The sequence below is a fragment of the Ochotona princeps genome, chromosome 26, assembly GCF_030435755.1.
Source record: "Ochotona princeps isolate mOchPri1 chromosome 26, mOchPri1.hap1, whole genome shotgun sequence".
Classification (NCBI taxonomy): domain Eukaryota; kingdom Metazoa; phylum Chordata; class Mammalia; order Lagomorpha; family Ochotonidae; genus Ochotona; species Ochotona princeps.
The window spans coordinates 25,248,406-25,261,101 of NC_080857.1; the positions used below are offsets into that span (position 1 = coordinate 25,248,406).

The 12,696-nt window shown below is 36.7% G+C and overlaps 1 protein-coding gene across 3 annotated transcripts in view; it reads right to left on the minus strand.

Moving 5' to 3' along the window:
• The window catches only part of FUT8 (fucosyltransferase 8), a 176,377-nt gene that overhangs the window by 55,639 nt on the left and 108,042 nt on the right, over positions 1-12,696 (minus strand). For all 3 annotated transcript variants that reach the window (XM_058655501.1, XM_036496274.2, XM_058655502.1), the window contains one exon: positions 7,864-7,978. In XM_058655501.1, the coding sequence (XP_058511484.1) occupies positions 7,864-7,978 (115 nt within the window). The remainder of the gene's footprint in view (positions 1-7,863; positions 7,979-12,696) is intronic.

The following is a 12,696-nucleotide window of genomic DNA, read 5'->3' on the forward strand; positions in this document are numbered from 1 at the left end:
TTCTTTAAAATCCTTCTCAGATGACTCCAACATCTGTGTTATTTCAATCTGCTTTTTGTTGATTATCTTTCATCATATGAATTGAGATTTTCCTAGTTCTTGGTATGATGATGAATGTTATGACTGCTTTCTATTTAAATTTTCTATTTTAGAAGGCAGGCAAACATTAAATTCAAAATGCATGCCCTAGAAAATCCTTTTAAAGGCATGCAGGTCAAATGCCAATTTAACTGTTAAAGTCCTTTTGGTACTATTCTGTTATGCCCACTGGGCTGCATACATCACAGTCTGAAATCCGGGTGGCACATCATATTGGAGATTTTTAAACTGATTTTCATGTACAGAATGTACAAAGAGCTGCCTAAGAATTCAAGTTACAATTTTTTTAAAAAAGAAGTTATTTTCACCAAACTTCTTTCACCCTCTAGTTGAGAGTAAAACAAGAACTGTCTCATTATTTTGGGGCGTAATGGACACAGCTTTGTCCACCGCCTATACCCACTCACTGATGAAGGCCACCGTCAGATTACTGTAGGCTCATTCCCAATCTTCATGATCACAGTAACCAGTGCGATGGATGGTAGGGTGGTTCTTAAGCTTACAGGGCACTGATGACAGACAGGAGTACATGCCCAATCTCTACAACTATGGCACATGTGTTCTGCATGATGTTGGAGTGCAAAAGGGCAGATACCAGGAAAATAGGACTTTTTTCCCCACGCTTCTGGGATTTATAGGAGGCAAAACAATAGAGCAAAACAAAGGAAACTCTTTGCATATAAAATTTCTAGGTAATTATCAGAAAGAATGGGGTAGAACAAGTTTATCACATCATATTCAAACAGAAACTTAAAACATATTTTAAGCTCAACAAATTCTCAAGTACTTAATGTACATTTGACTCACAACTATAATGCTGCTCATTTATTGGCAAATCAATGACTGTTTCCAGAGGTATTTGTTAATATTTGTCTTAAAAATGATAAACCAACTTTTCCAACAATTTTTTAACAATCTTGCTAGCTATTAGAGTCATGTGATGACAAAAGAACAAATATATCATTAGAAATTCATTGTAATGTAAAAACAGAAGAAAGTTAGCCACTACAGTAACATTGTTAGTAATTTAACTTCCTCCCTCCTTCCAGTATGCAAGAAAACGAAGGTCAAATAAAATAAAAGCTGTTTTCTAGCACAGATGTTTCAACGCCTTCTCTTGCAGAACCTGATATTGGACTGTATCAGTATCTGGTCCCACTATTTAAGCAGACATTATAGTGCATTTGAAATCTTCACAGTCATTAATATTCCATGACTACACCATTAGGAGCTACACTGTAAAGAGATCACTGTGCTCTCAAATGACCTAAAGTAAACATATAGTGATCACTCCATGACAATGTAAAGAGTTCTTTCCTAAGTCTTTTTGAAGTCTTTACATATCTTCATGTTTGGTCTCACTGAAATAAACAGTAAAACAAACAAGCCAAACCTTAGCTACTTGTTTAGGATAGGAACTTGGAGAAGATAACTGGGATGTCTAGAGCTGACACTTCAAATGCTGACAAGAGACTGTCCAGCTGGAAAAGGGAGGGAGCAAGAGGAGGAAGCAAAGGCAAATAGGAGACCAAAATATTTAAAGATTATTCCCATTGATGGCTGGGTCCGGGTCAACATTTTTTATTTTTTTCTATAATGAACTAGACAGTAGGGCCCAACACAGTGGACCAGTGGCTAAAGGCCTTGCCTTGCACATGTCGGGATCCCATATGGATGCTTGTTCATGTCTAAGATGCTCTACTTCCCATCCAGCTCCCTGCTTGTGGTCTGGGTAAGCAATCGAGAACAGCCCAAAGCCTTGGGACCCTGCACCCACACTGGAGATCTGGAAGAGGCTCCTGGCTTCAAAATGCTCCGTTCCATTCACTGCAGCCACTTGGGGAATGACCCAGAAGACGGAAGATCTTCCTCTCTGTCTCTCCTCTCTCTGAATATTTGACTTTCCAATAAAGATATAAATCACTAGACAGTAAATATGCTTGCCTTGCCAGGCCATATATTCTCCACTGAAACTGCTCAGCTTTGCACAGCTGCCTAAAGAATAGTTACAGAAACATATAAACAAATGGCATGGCCATGTCCCCAAGAAAGTTTATTTTAAACAGAAATTGGTTGAATGTGCCTAAGGATAGCAGTTTGATGTCTTCTGGTCTGTGCCAATAAAATCTGTGAGTAGACAAGCTAGGTAAATATGCATGCTCTTTAAAGAAAGCACCTATGTCTAGTTCTGTTTGTATTTTACCTTGATATAACTTCTGGGCACTTCCACCCTAATGAATCACATAAAGTTCTCAGAAATCCAGGGAGCTTCTCCAGTGCCATATTTATATTCTTACTACATACTGATCGTCCTTTTCAGCAAATCTGAAAAGCTCCAAAATCCAAAATTGCTTGAGCATCAATACAGTGTAAGTGGAAAATCCCACACCTGACCTTCTTTAATGTATTCCAGTCAAAATGCAGGCACCCTAAAAACACCGTTACAAAACATTCTGTAGGCCATGTGTATGTAAAACACCAATTAATTTCACATATAAATTTGAGTCCTATCCCCATGATATCTCATTATGCATATGCACATACTCTAAATTCTAAAAACAATCTGAAAGTTAAAGCTTGCCTGCTTTCCAGTGCTTCGGCTAAGGCACAGCGCCCTGTGGGAGCATTATGTCCACAGTGTCTCAGCTGCTGCGATCTGGGTGTATCTTCCTGATGACATACCTAGCTCTACACTTTGAACTTCCAGGATACTTCTAGCTGCATAGGAAATAAAATCTAAACGTGGATAGCAGTAATTGATACATTTTTTTAAGGTGGAAAGAAATGAGTGACAGATGCGTAGAGATATGTTAAACATCCCCACTGCAAAGTGTCAGGATATCCACCCACAATTCTGATTATTGGAGTTTTAAGCTACTCAGCACATAATTCTATTTTTACCAACATTCTGTTTAGCATTTTATAATTCAGTGAAACAAAACCTCTTACACTACTATTACTGAAGAGAAAGATGATAATGCTTGCAACACACTTCCCATAGGCTTTCTATATTACCAATCTCCTTTTATTTTAGGTTTGTTCATTTTTTAAAAGGAAGATTCCCATTTCCTACCAACTTGTGCAAATCTGCGTGTCTTCAGAATTGATACTACTCACAATCATGTTGAAGAAACTTTAACAAATGGAAACTATCCATACAGGCAGAAAGCACTCCTAAGTTTGTACTGAGTTACTTCACAATTATACTTCAGTTTTTCCTGCAAAGTAGCTTCCTGAGACACTGAGTCATTCATAGCTCTGCAGCAGAGTCCCATGCTGTGAGGGATGCACAGAAGCAGACCAGGGTACGTCTATAAACACGCTTTAGAGAGGCTACCCAGTACTCTAACCATTGCATGAGAATGGTCACATGATTCTCTGAGGTCAGAGCATATCTATGTAATTGCAAATTTGCACAGACACGTAGTTGGGTGCACTTAATGACTTATCACTAAGTCATATACATGACTTGACTTATTTGATCTTAGAGTCCCAATCAGTCTTCTTTCCTGGGCAAAGCAATTAGCAGGTGTAAGAAAGTGAAGAAGGCTGTGAAGTGACTGAACAGAGACAAAAACACTCATTGGACAGGCTGATTTATAATGGGCTATAGTCACCATGACTCACAGAGTATGGCTGATCTACTTAATGAGTAGTCAATCAATAAGCAGTTACTACAGTTATAGAAGTGATGTGGAGGAACTGGAATGCTTACACACTGCTGGTTAAGAATATAACTGGAACAGCTACTTTTGAAATCAGTTCAACAGTTTCTTAAACAGGGTCCAGCTGTGAGATGTAGCAAGAAAGGTTGCCATCTCTGATAGCAACAACCCACACAGACAGCAATTCTCAATCAGACTGTTTAATTTCCAATTTAGCTCTCTGCTAAAGGCCTGGGAAAAGCAATGGAAGATGATTCAAGTGTTGGACCCCTGCTACCCATTTGGGAGACCTAGAAAAAGCTCATGGCTCCAGTTTTAACCTCCTGTAATAGTCTTATATAATTTAGTTTTCAGGGAAAATGTTTAAAAAATGAACTGTTAGTAAGAGAATGCAGATATGATCTGCTACTCCGGCAGGTGCTTGTGTTCAAATAAAACACAGTAATAAAACTACAGACTATTGAAAAGTTCTAATTTTCTATGAAAAAAAAAACAGACTTCAAGTTTACATTATTGTTATTTATGAAATAAAGGCAGTAACAATTACATTAAAATAACTTTTAAATATTTAAAAAAAAGTTTAATTGAATGCTTTAATGGAAAGTGCTAGATGAACACTTAAGAGAAATAGAAACCACTAACTGGAAATCAGATGAACTGGAGGGCATCACGCCAAATGAAATAAGTCAGACACAGAAGCCAAATACTGCACGTTCTCCCTTTTATATAGGAGCTAAAATTTAAACAACAGAGAAATAAATCCCTATCAGTATCACTGTATATACGGTTTTGTGAAACTTTTATTATTGTCAAGCAAAAGGTAAGAATGTTATACTACTATAGTTTCAATGATCTATAAGCACATAATTTACTGTAAATGGGTGAAACAGTGATGGTCTCTCTGCTGGTAGAGACTCAGGGTGACACAGAGTATCCATGGCGAGATACAGGGCTTATCCTCATATTTCCCTTCCTCTCCTTAAACAGTCCTCATGTCTCAATCATGAGGGCTTCACCCTAGTTTTCTAATAATCACATCCCAAAGATTCACCTCTAAACAGCATATTTACATTTTATTTCTATCCTCCTAACACCTCACAGTGATGATTAAGTTTCTGTACATGAATCTTGGAGACGCACTCAAACCAAATCCAAATCATAGAAAATGTATTATTTTTCTCTTATTAGACACATGGGCTCAATTCTTTTTATTCTCTTCATTTTAATTTTGCTTTTGGCTTTTATATCTTTCATTCTTCTATATGGCAGCTTGATTAATTTTTTGAAAAAGAATTTTTTCACTTATTTATCTTCTGACCATTTGTTTATCTCAGTTCCTATTCCAGGAAGGAAAAGGATATGCAAAGTTATCAAGTTTCTCTTGAGACAGTTACATGAATTCTTTTTAAATGGCAAAGGCATGCTAGAATGTGTTTGGCAATCAGGAATTTGATCTAAAATTGATTAACATTAAAGAATGATTCAGAATTTACATAGGTGAGATGATAGCTTGTGGGTATATTTTGAAAGATGCCTCTTCAGTCTTTAGAAATTCATATTCAAATATTTATAAATGAAATTATAACCTGAAAAATTCTCTTCATCTTTAAAAATTTAAGAAATATCTTAACGCCATTAAGATGATTTTTCCTAATGATATGCAGGTATTACTACCTCTGGTTTTTCCTTGATTAGGCAGAAACATTCCCATGTGAAGCACTTGACGAATACAACTTTGAGACTGATGGTTGATGTGATTTCATGGGCAGTAAATTGTTAGATAAACAAAGCTTATAGCTATACTCTGGCCTAAAACACATTTGGAAGTTATTCCTGTCACAGAAAAAATACAGTCAGACACATTTTGCTTTGAGGTGGACAGTTGGTTTCTCCACAATAAAAGATGTATATTCATTAGCTTTAATAATGTATCCCTGGTGTGACCTGGCCCTTTGCTAACCCAAAAGACCAACCACTCAGTCACTTAGAATCCAAATAGGAAAAGCAAACCTTTCTAATTCTCCAACCAGAATTATTTTTAAATGGAAAAAAACCCCAAATCTTCACCCTCATTTAAAAACTAGAACAGCTGTTCTCAAATTTCAAATATTTGTTTGTTTTCTTATTTAAAAAAATGAAAAGAAAAACATTAACCCACTAATTTCCAATAAGTCCCATACAAGAGAAAAAATAGAGCATGTAAAACAATCTTTAACATTACCTTTTTAACATTTTTGTTTATATGCATCTGAAATGGTTCGATTTTGCTTAACATGTTAAGTATGGAGCTAAGCTGAAAAACAAATCCAATATCCTATACTAGAAACAAGCAACTTTAGGTTAAACTGGGAAATATCTTCTCCCAGAAGTGATTTGCTCCACTAACCACTCTCTATAACACACCTGTCAACTTTCAAATGATACAAGACATAGGCTAGAAGGTGCTAGAAAATGCAGAAGGGGAGTCCCTGAGAGAACTGTCTCTGTTTACTGTCTGGGAGTTTCAATGACTACTGAATTAAAATGGCTGTGGCTTGTGTCCCTGCTCCAGCACTATGGTTCTTTTATTCCAAAAGCTCTCCTTGCTCTGGTCTCTTTAAACACCAACCCAGTTCAACAAAAACACTACTTCCCAATTAATATAACTAAAGTATCACTCTCAGTACCCCACTCTTTTTTTTGCAAAAATATTTAAAAGCATGCTATGGCTCCAAAATAGCACATTAAGCAGAAAAACAAAACTCAAAAGTAACTAAAATTTATACTTAGAAATATGTAACACTATGCACGAATATTGCTAAGAACTAGGAAAGAAAAATAAAAAAGAACTTAGAAGAACCTGGGACTTGAAACTCCTCAATATTTCCTATCTGTTGCTACAGTGATGTTTGAGAAATAAAAAAAATGAAAAATTCTAGTAACCACTTAATGCACCATAAAGCTTAACCCCCACAGTTTAATTCCTAAGCCTACCTTTTCACATTGTTTTCCATGTTTTATTTCCAACACAACTGAAATTCCAGGCAAACTGAACACTCCTTTGGGCTCCTTCCCAGCTATAAGCCATTGCTCTCACACAAAATCCTTTCAATGTTAGATGTTGTCCGTCACACCTATTTCTGTATGTCCGAATCCTAACTATCCTTTACAGTCAGTCAAAACAATACATTCTCCAAAATCCATCCTTCCACAAAACACCAATAAGCAAATTCATTTATCTCATCCCTGTAAGATATGTTATAATTTCTGTTTAGGGGTATTGTAGGTGTATTTGTATAAGTAGATCCCTTTTGGATTGTGACAGCACAGACAATACAAAATGGCGACAGTAAGGCTAGATCCCTTGAAACATTTCTGGGATGTGTCCATAACCCAATCTTCACCATAATCTCGGGCTCCTGGAAAGTCCAGAAAGGGGAGTGAGAGTGCTTATCACAAGTAAATACCTCATTCCAGGAGGAGATCTTCCTTTGTTTTATAGCTCATGTGGTAAGCTGATTGCCCCAAATTGATTTCTGTGCATAAGACTGGAAAGACTAGTTTGCCTATCTCTGTTTCCTACAAGGTTGGATGCGGTTCTTACTGATTGGATAGTTTAAAGTGCATGATGATTAAACTGATTGGGTATCTGTGTTCAATACCAGAGTTGATTGGATGATTTGTATTGTGCACTGATGTAAGTTTGCTTGATTGAATGATTTGTATCACATATCAGTGCTCTCTTAGTTGATTGGATGATCAATGCTTAAAAGCCCCTGAACATGGCTGCTCTTCTCTTCCACGCGTGGTGGAGCAGGACAGTTTGCTGGCCAGTAAATAGACTCCTGAATTTTTAAGAGCCTACCACTGACTAATTTTTGGGATAGATTTGGTCAACTTGCAACAGGGCAAGGACCTTGTATTAGCCATCATTTATCTCTATGAAGCCGTTACATGGTGTTTTTCTGAGTCAAGATACAAAATGAGTTAGCTATTACTTACCTTAAAAAGGTAAGGGTTAGGAAGACTAAAAACCAACAGCAATTCTTAACTTTTAGCTTTGTTACAATTTCCCTTCTTTTTCCTCACTTAAGTGTGTTCCTTTACTTGATCTTCTTACCTGAAGATAAGTTATTCTCCGCTGAACCAACTCTGTCAGATCTTTGGCCTCTTTTTCCCGCCAATCACCAGCTCCATCTGTTTGACTGAGGTAGTATAGATCTGTCATAATAGATCTGTTTAAAAAAAGAAAATCAAAGGTCTTATTTGTACTGCTTCACTGGATTACACAAAGCCACAAGAAAAAATTCTTCATAAAGACTGACGCTCACATTGATGACAGAATCCATCTTTTATTTTCTACTCAGGTTGTACAATTAAAAATATCATTCTCTCCCACACAAGATTCATTCCTCTAAACACCTTTTTTACTGTTGAGAAAGCATACTTGTTCCCCCAGGCTAGTCAGCTAACTTGTTTTCCAAAACAAACCACCACAGAAATCTGAAGTAACCAGACACCCAAAGCAATAGGCAGATTGACATGAGAATGAGAAAGAACTGCTGTCTTGAACAATCTATCTCTGTTCAAAAATCTCTGATGTATTATTTCATGTCTCTTATAAATTTTCTCAAGTTTGCAGTTTGGGGGGGGAAGGTGAAAAATTTGACACAATTGCTAAACAATGGTCATAAAATTTCTTAAGAGACTAAGGTAAATATTTTAAGCTTTGTGGGTAGACTTTGTAACAGGAAAGTTGACATAACATACGAATTAATGTGAGCAGCTATATTCAAGTAAAACTTTATTGACCAAAACAATGAGTCCGATCTTACCCTTGTGCTATAATCTGCTTGCTTATCCTCACCTAACCCAGTAGAATATTTGTAAGATCTTTTTGTATTCTGTGTAGCATCAGTAATTTCAATTGTTAACATGCTAGATTTCCTTAAGAGTAAATTAAAAGAGTAAGCTATGAAGAGAGACTTGAAGTACAGATGGTTTTAGTTATGTTGCATTTAGTAATAAATAGTAAAAGTTGTCTCTTTTTCTAACACCCTCCCAATGCTCATTCCAGAGTCCATTTCTGACCACACTGCACCACCAGCACTGCTACAACTCAGTCCCCATCTTCTCTCCACAATAGCCTCTTAGCACGCCTCCTGATTGCCATCCTTCACTGTATCTATTCTCAAGACAGCAGCCAGCTTCTGCTAAAACATCCAAAACATTATTCTTTTGGTCTTAACAGTGAACTAACTGACTCTTCATGCCAATCAGAGTCAAAACTAAAGTTATACTTTGATCTACAAGAATCCATATAAAATGGTCTCATTTCTTATGTCTTATGCCTTGCCTTACTCTTTTGAGCCACACTGGTCTTACTGCTAACACCTGAAAAGGACAGGCACAGTCCTACTCCAGAGCTTTTACGTTTGCTCCTCCTTGCTCTGGAAGGTTGGTTTCCCTGACATTCATTCAAATGGTTCAACTCAAATGTCCTTCAAATCTTTGCTAAACGTTACCTCCACCAGACCATCCTACACCATTCTACATATAAATACGACTAACCACCATATCCATCACCAACATCCCTTGGCCTTCTCTCTCCTTCCCTATATCATTTTTACTCTAATAGTTACTACTATCCTGGAATTCCTTCCACAGTTTTTTTAATAGTGATAATACATAAACAGTTGCTAGGGACCCTCAGAGGGCCACTCCAGAGCTCTTACTACCTTAGGTCTGAAGCATACAGCTAAAAGGAAAGATTGTTTAGGGCTGGTTGACAATAGTATGATGTACTGAAGTCCAGTCATAAAATGATCCGATAGCCAGTTTCCTGAGGGGAAGGCGATGGATCAGTAAGAAGGACTCATTGTACAGATGCTGAAATGAGGTGCTTTCCCTAAACGCATATAATACCTTCTTAAGTACTCTTCTATCCTAGTTCTTAACTAACTACATTACAAATCACTTACGAGCAAAGCAATGACAGTCCATGGGAAAGCTTTACTAACAGAGAAATGATTAGAATTTCACAAAACTAACAGATAACACTTTACATATACTTGATACTAGCACTTTGAATAAAACATAATTATCAATAAATAAAATTTAAAATCTTGGAGGCTGGTGTTGTGGTATAAAGGATTAAGTTACCACCTGTGATGCCAGCATTCCATATAGGCCTCTTTGAGACCCAGCTGCTCCACTTCGGATTCAGGTCTCTGCTAACGTGCCTGGATCCACAAGCAGCAGAAGATGGTCCAAGCGCTTGGGTCCTTGTACTCATGTCAGAGACCTAGAAGTTGCGGGCTCCTACGCAGGGCCTAGCACAGCCCTGGCCATTGCCGCCATTGGGAGAAAACAGACAGACGGAAGATCTCTGTCTCTTTTCTTTAACTAGCTTTTCAAACAAATAAATAGATTGGTTGATTAAAATGCAAACATTGGTCACAGTTTATAATATTCATCCTAAATTAATAGTGAACCAACTCTGGATCATGCTTTGCAGTATTATAATCATCTGTGAAGTGCTTCAGGCATTTGTTGAATGTGTTGACATTCTCAATATGCAGGTCACCTTACATTGCAGCTATTTGCATTTTTATCCCTTGAAATAGGGTATGGATGTATTTAACATGTGATGGTTTATCTATTTTTATATTTATTATCTTCAATATTTAAAGTATCCTATTTTATTTCATGCAATAAAGTAGTTTTTTGGGGGAATGCAAAAAACAAATCTATAATTTATTGCCTTATGAAATTAACCTGTCACCTTACATTCTGAGAAGTTTCAACTCATCAAACTGTTTTTCTGATTAGAAAATTGAGTCTCCTATGGACCATTTACTAGGTAACCAACAAGTATACTTCACCAGTTACTAAGGAAAAAGTCACTTCCCATATGAGACTGAGTTGATCACGGAAATGTAATACACAGGGCTTAGCAGAAAGCATATTAAAATATTTGCTTAGTTTTATGAGCCTTTTGACCATCCTCCACAACACATTCATTATTCTTTATATTTCATAGTTTTCATCGCATTCAGATGTGGTCATTCATTTTATTTTTTCCCCTATTTTCGCATAAACGTGATCACAAAATCCATTGCATTGTCTGAACATTAAATTGTATTATTTCTGGAGAGGTGGTACAGTGAAATAACAAGTCTGTCAGCCAATGCCTGGTGCAGGAAATAAGGTAATGCAAAATGCTTTGCTTGGCTTTATATTAACTTACTTAAACAGGTGTGGATATTCATAAATACACGTACATGTGTGCAGACAGGCATGTGTTTCAAACATATACACAGGAAAGACAATACAATTCACGAACTGTACTTCAAAAGCTGTTCCCTGTACGGCTTCAAACAGGTAAAAACTCTATAAACCTAAAATCTTTGACATGTAAAACTGGCACTTTTTATACTGTCATATATAGAGATCAACCCTTTCATCTTTGAGAGTGAATCTAATTTTTCAGTAAGTTAGAAAATAAAGGCACTTTTTAACATGTCATATCAAAACTAAATCTTACCAACTAGTTACATTCATTTCAGTATCTGCCTAGAAAGCACAATAAACAAGCAACTGAAGACTCAAGATTTAAAAAAAAGGGGGGGTAACATCAATTTTTTATGCTTATGCAGACAAGATCTATTGAAGCAACTACTGTATTTCATAATCACTAAACTTACACTTACTTATTAAATTATCCCCATCTCCCATCTCCTGAGACCTGTTAAGGAAGCCAGAAAATAACCTTAAACTAGTTTTTGCTGACTGAATTTTAGATGTTAATAGATCTTTCAAAATTTATTTTTTGGCCTAAGACCTGAATGTAATCAAACCAGAAAGAGTCCCTTATGGCCATTACTGAGAAACAAGGTGACCATCCTGCAGGAGCCACAGGTTTTCAGTGAGTCCATCCTTAACTCCAATCTCGTCTAAGAGTCCCAACAGCAAAATCTTTCTGTCTTGGTTTTGAGTGAAGATATTGAGAAATCCAGTTGGTGAGCAATGCTTCTGAAGGCCTGGTATACAACCAGGCTAAAATTTGGGGAATACAAATTCAGGGAACATAGTCATCCGAGGATAGAATACAGATGCCTAAAGACAGTAAAAAAAAAAAAAAAAAAAAACCAAAAACCAGAATTTATGCCTTGGGGAAATAAAAAGAAAAATATATTTATTTATTACATTAAAAATCAGAATTGTAGATAGTGAAGACAAGACAGAGAGTGAGGAAGAGAATCTTCTGTCTGATGGTTCATTCTCTAGAATGCTACAACAGCCAGGGTTGTGCCCACTCAAAGTCAAGAGCCAGGAGTTTCTTCTTCAGGTCTTCCATGTGGACACAGGCGCCAAGTACTGGATCTATATTCCATTGTTTTTCCAAGGCTATTGGCACATAGCTAGATCCAAAACGAAGCAGCCAGGACACGAACACAGGATGCTGGCATTGCCACTGGCGCCTTCACTCACTACATCATAATGCTGGCCCCAATATCTTTGAGAGCAAGCATAATATGACAAATGTTAAAACCTCTGTTTCAAAAGTTGGCTAAATGTATGCTCTTTGTATTTTGTATTACTTTTCCTATTTTAATAGTCATAAATATTGTTTTAAAATAACAATTTATTTTTGAATAATATAAAATGTTTTGGTCTGTACCAATTATGCCACTAAGGAACAGACTACAAAAAAGGTTTTTGGTTTGTACCTTACTGAAAATGTTAAACAGAAAAGTTTCCCTAAGTCAGCCCAGCAAAGAGACAGAATTGTGCAAGAAAACCTCCGGGTCAAGAAATGAATGTGTTTTTCTTTTTTTAAAATAATATAGCTTTGAAAAATATTTGTTTATTTGAAAGTAAGAGTTACAGAGATAGAGGGAAAGACAGAGAGTGATCTTCCTTTGCTGGTTCACTCCCCAGAAGGCTGCAA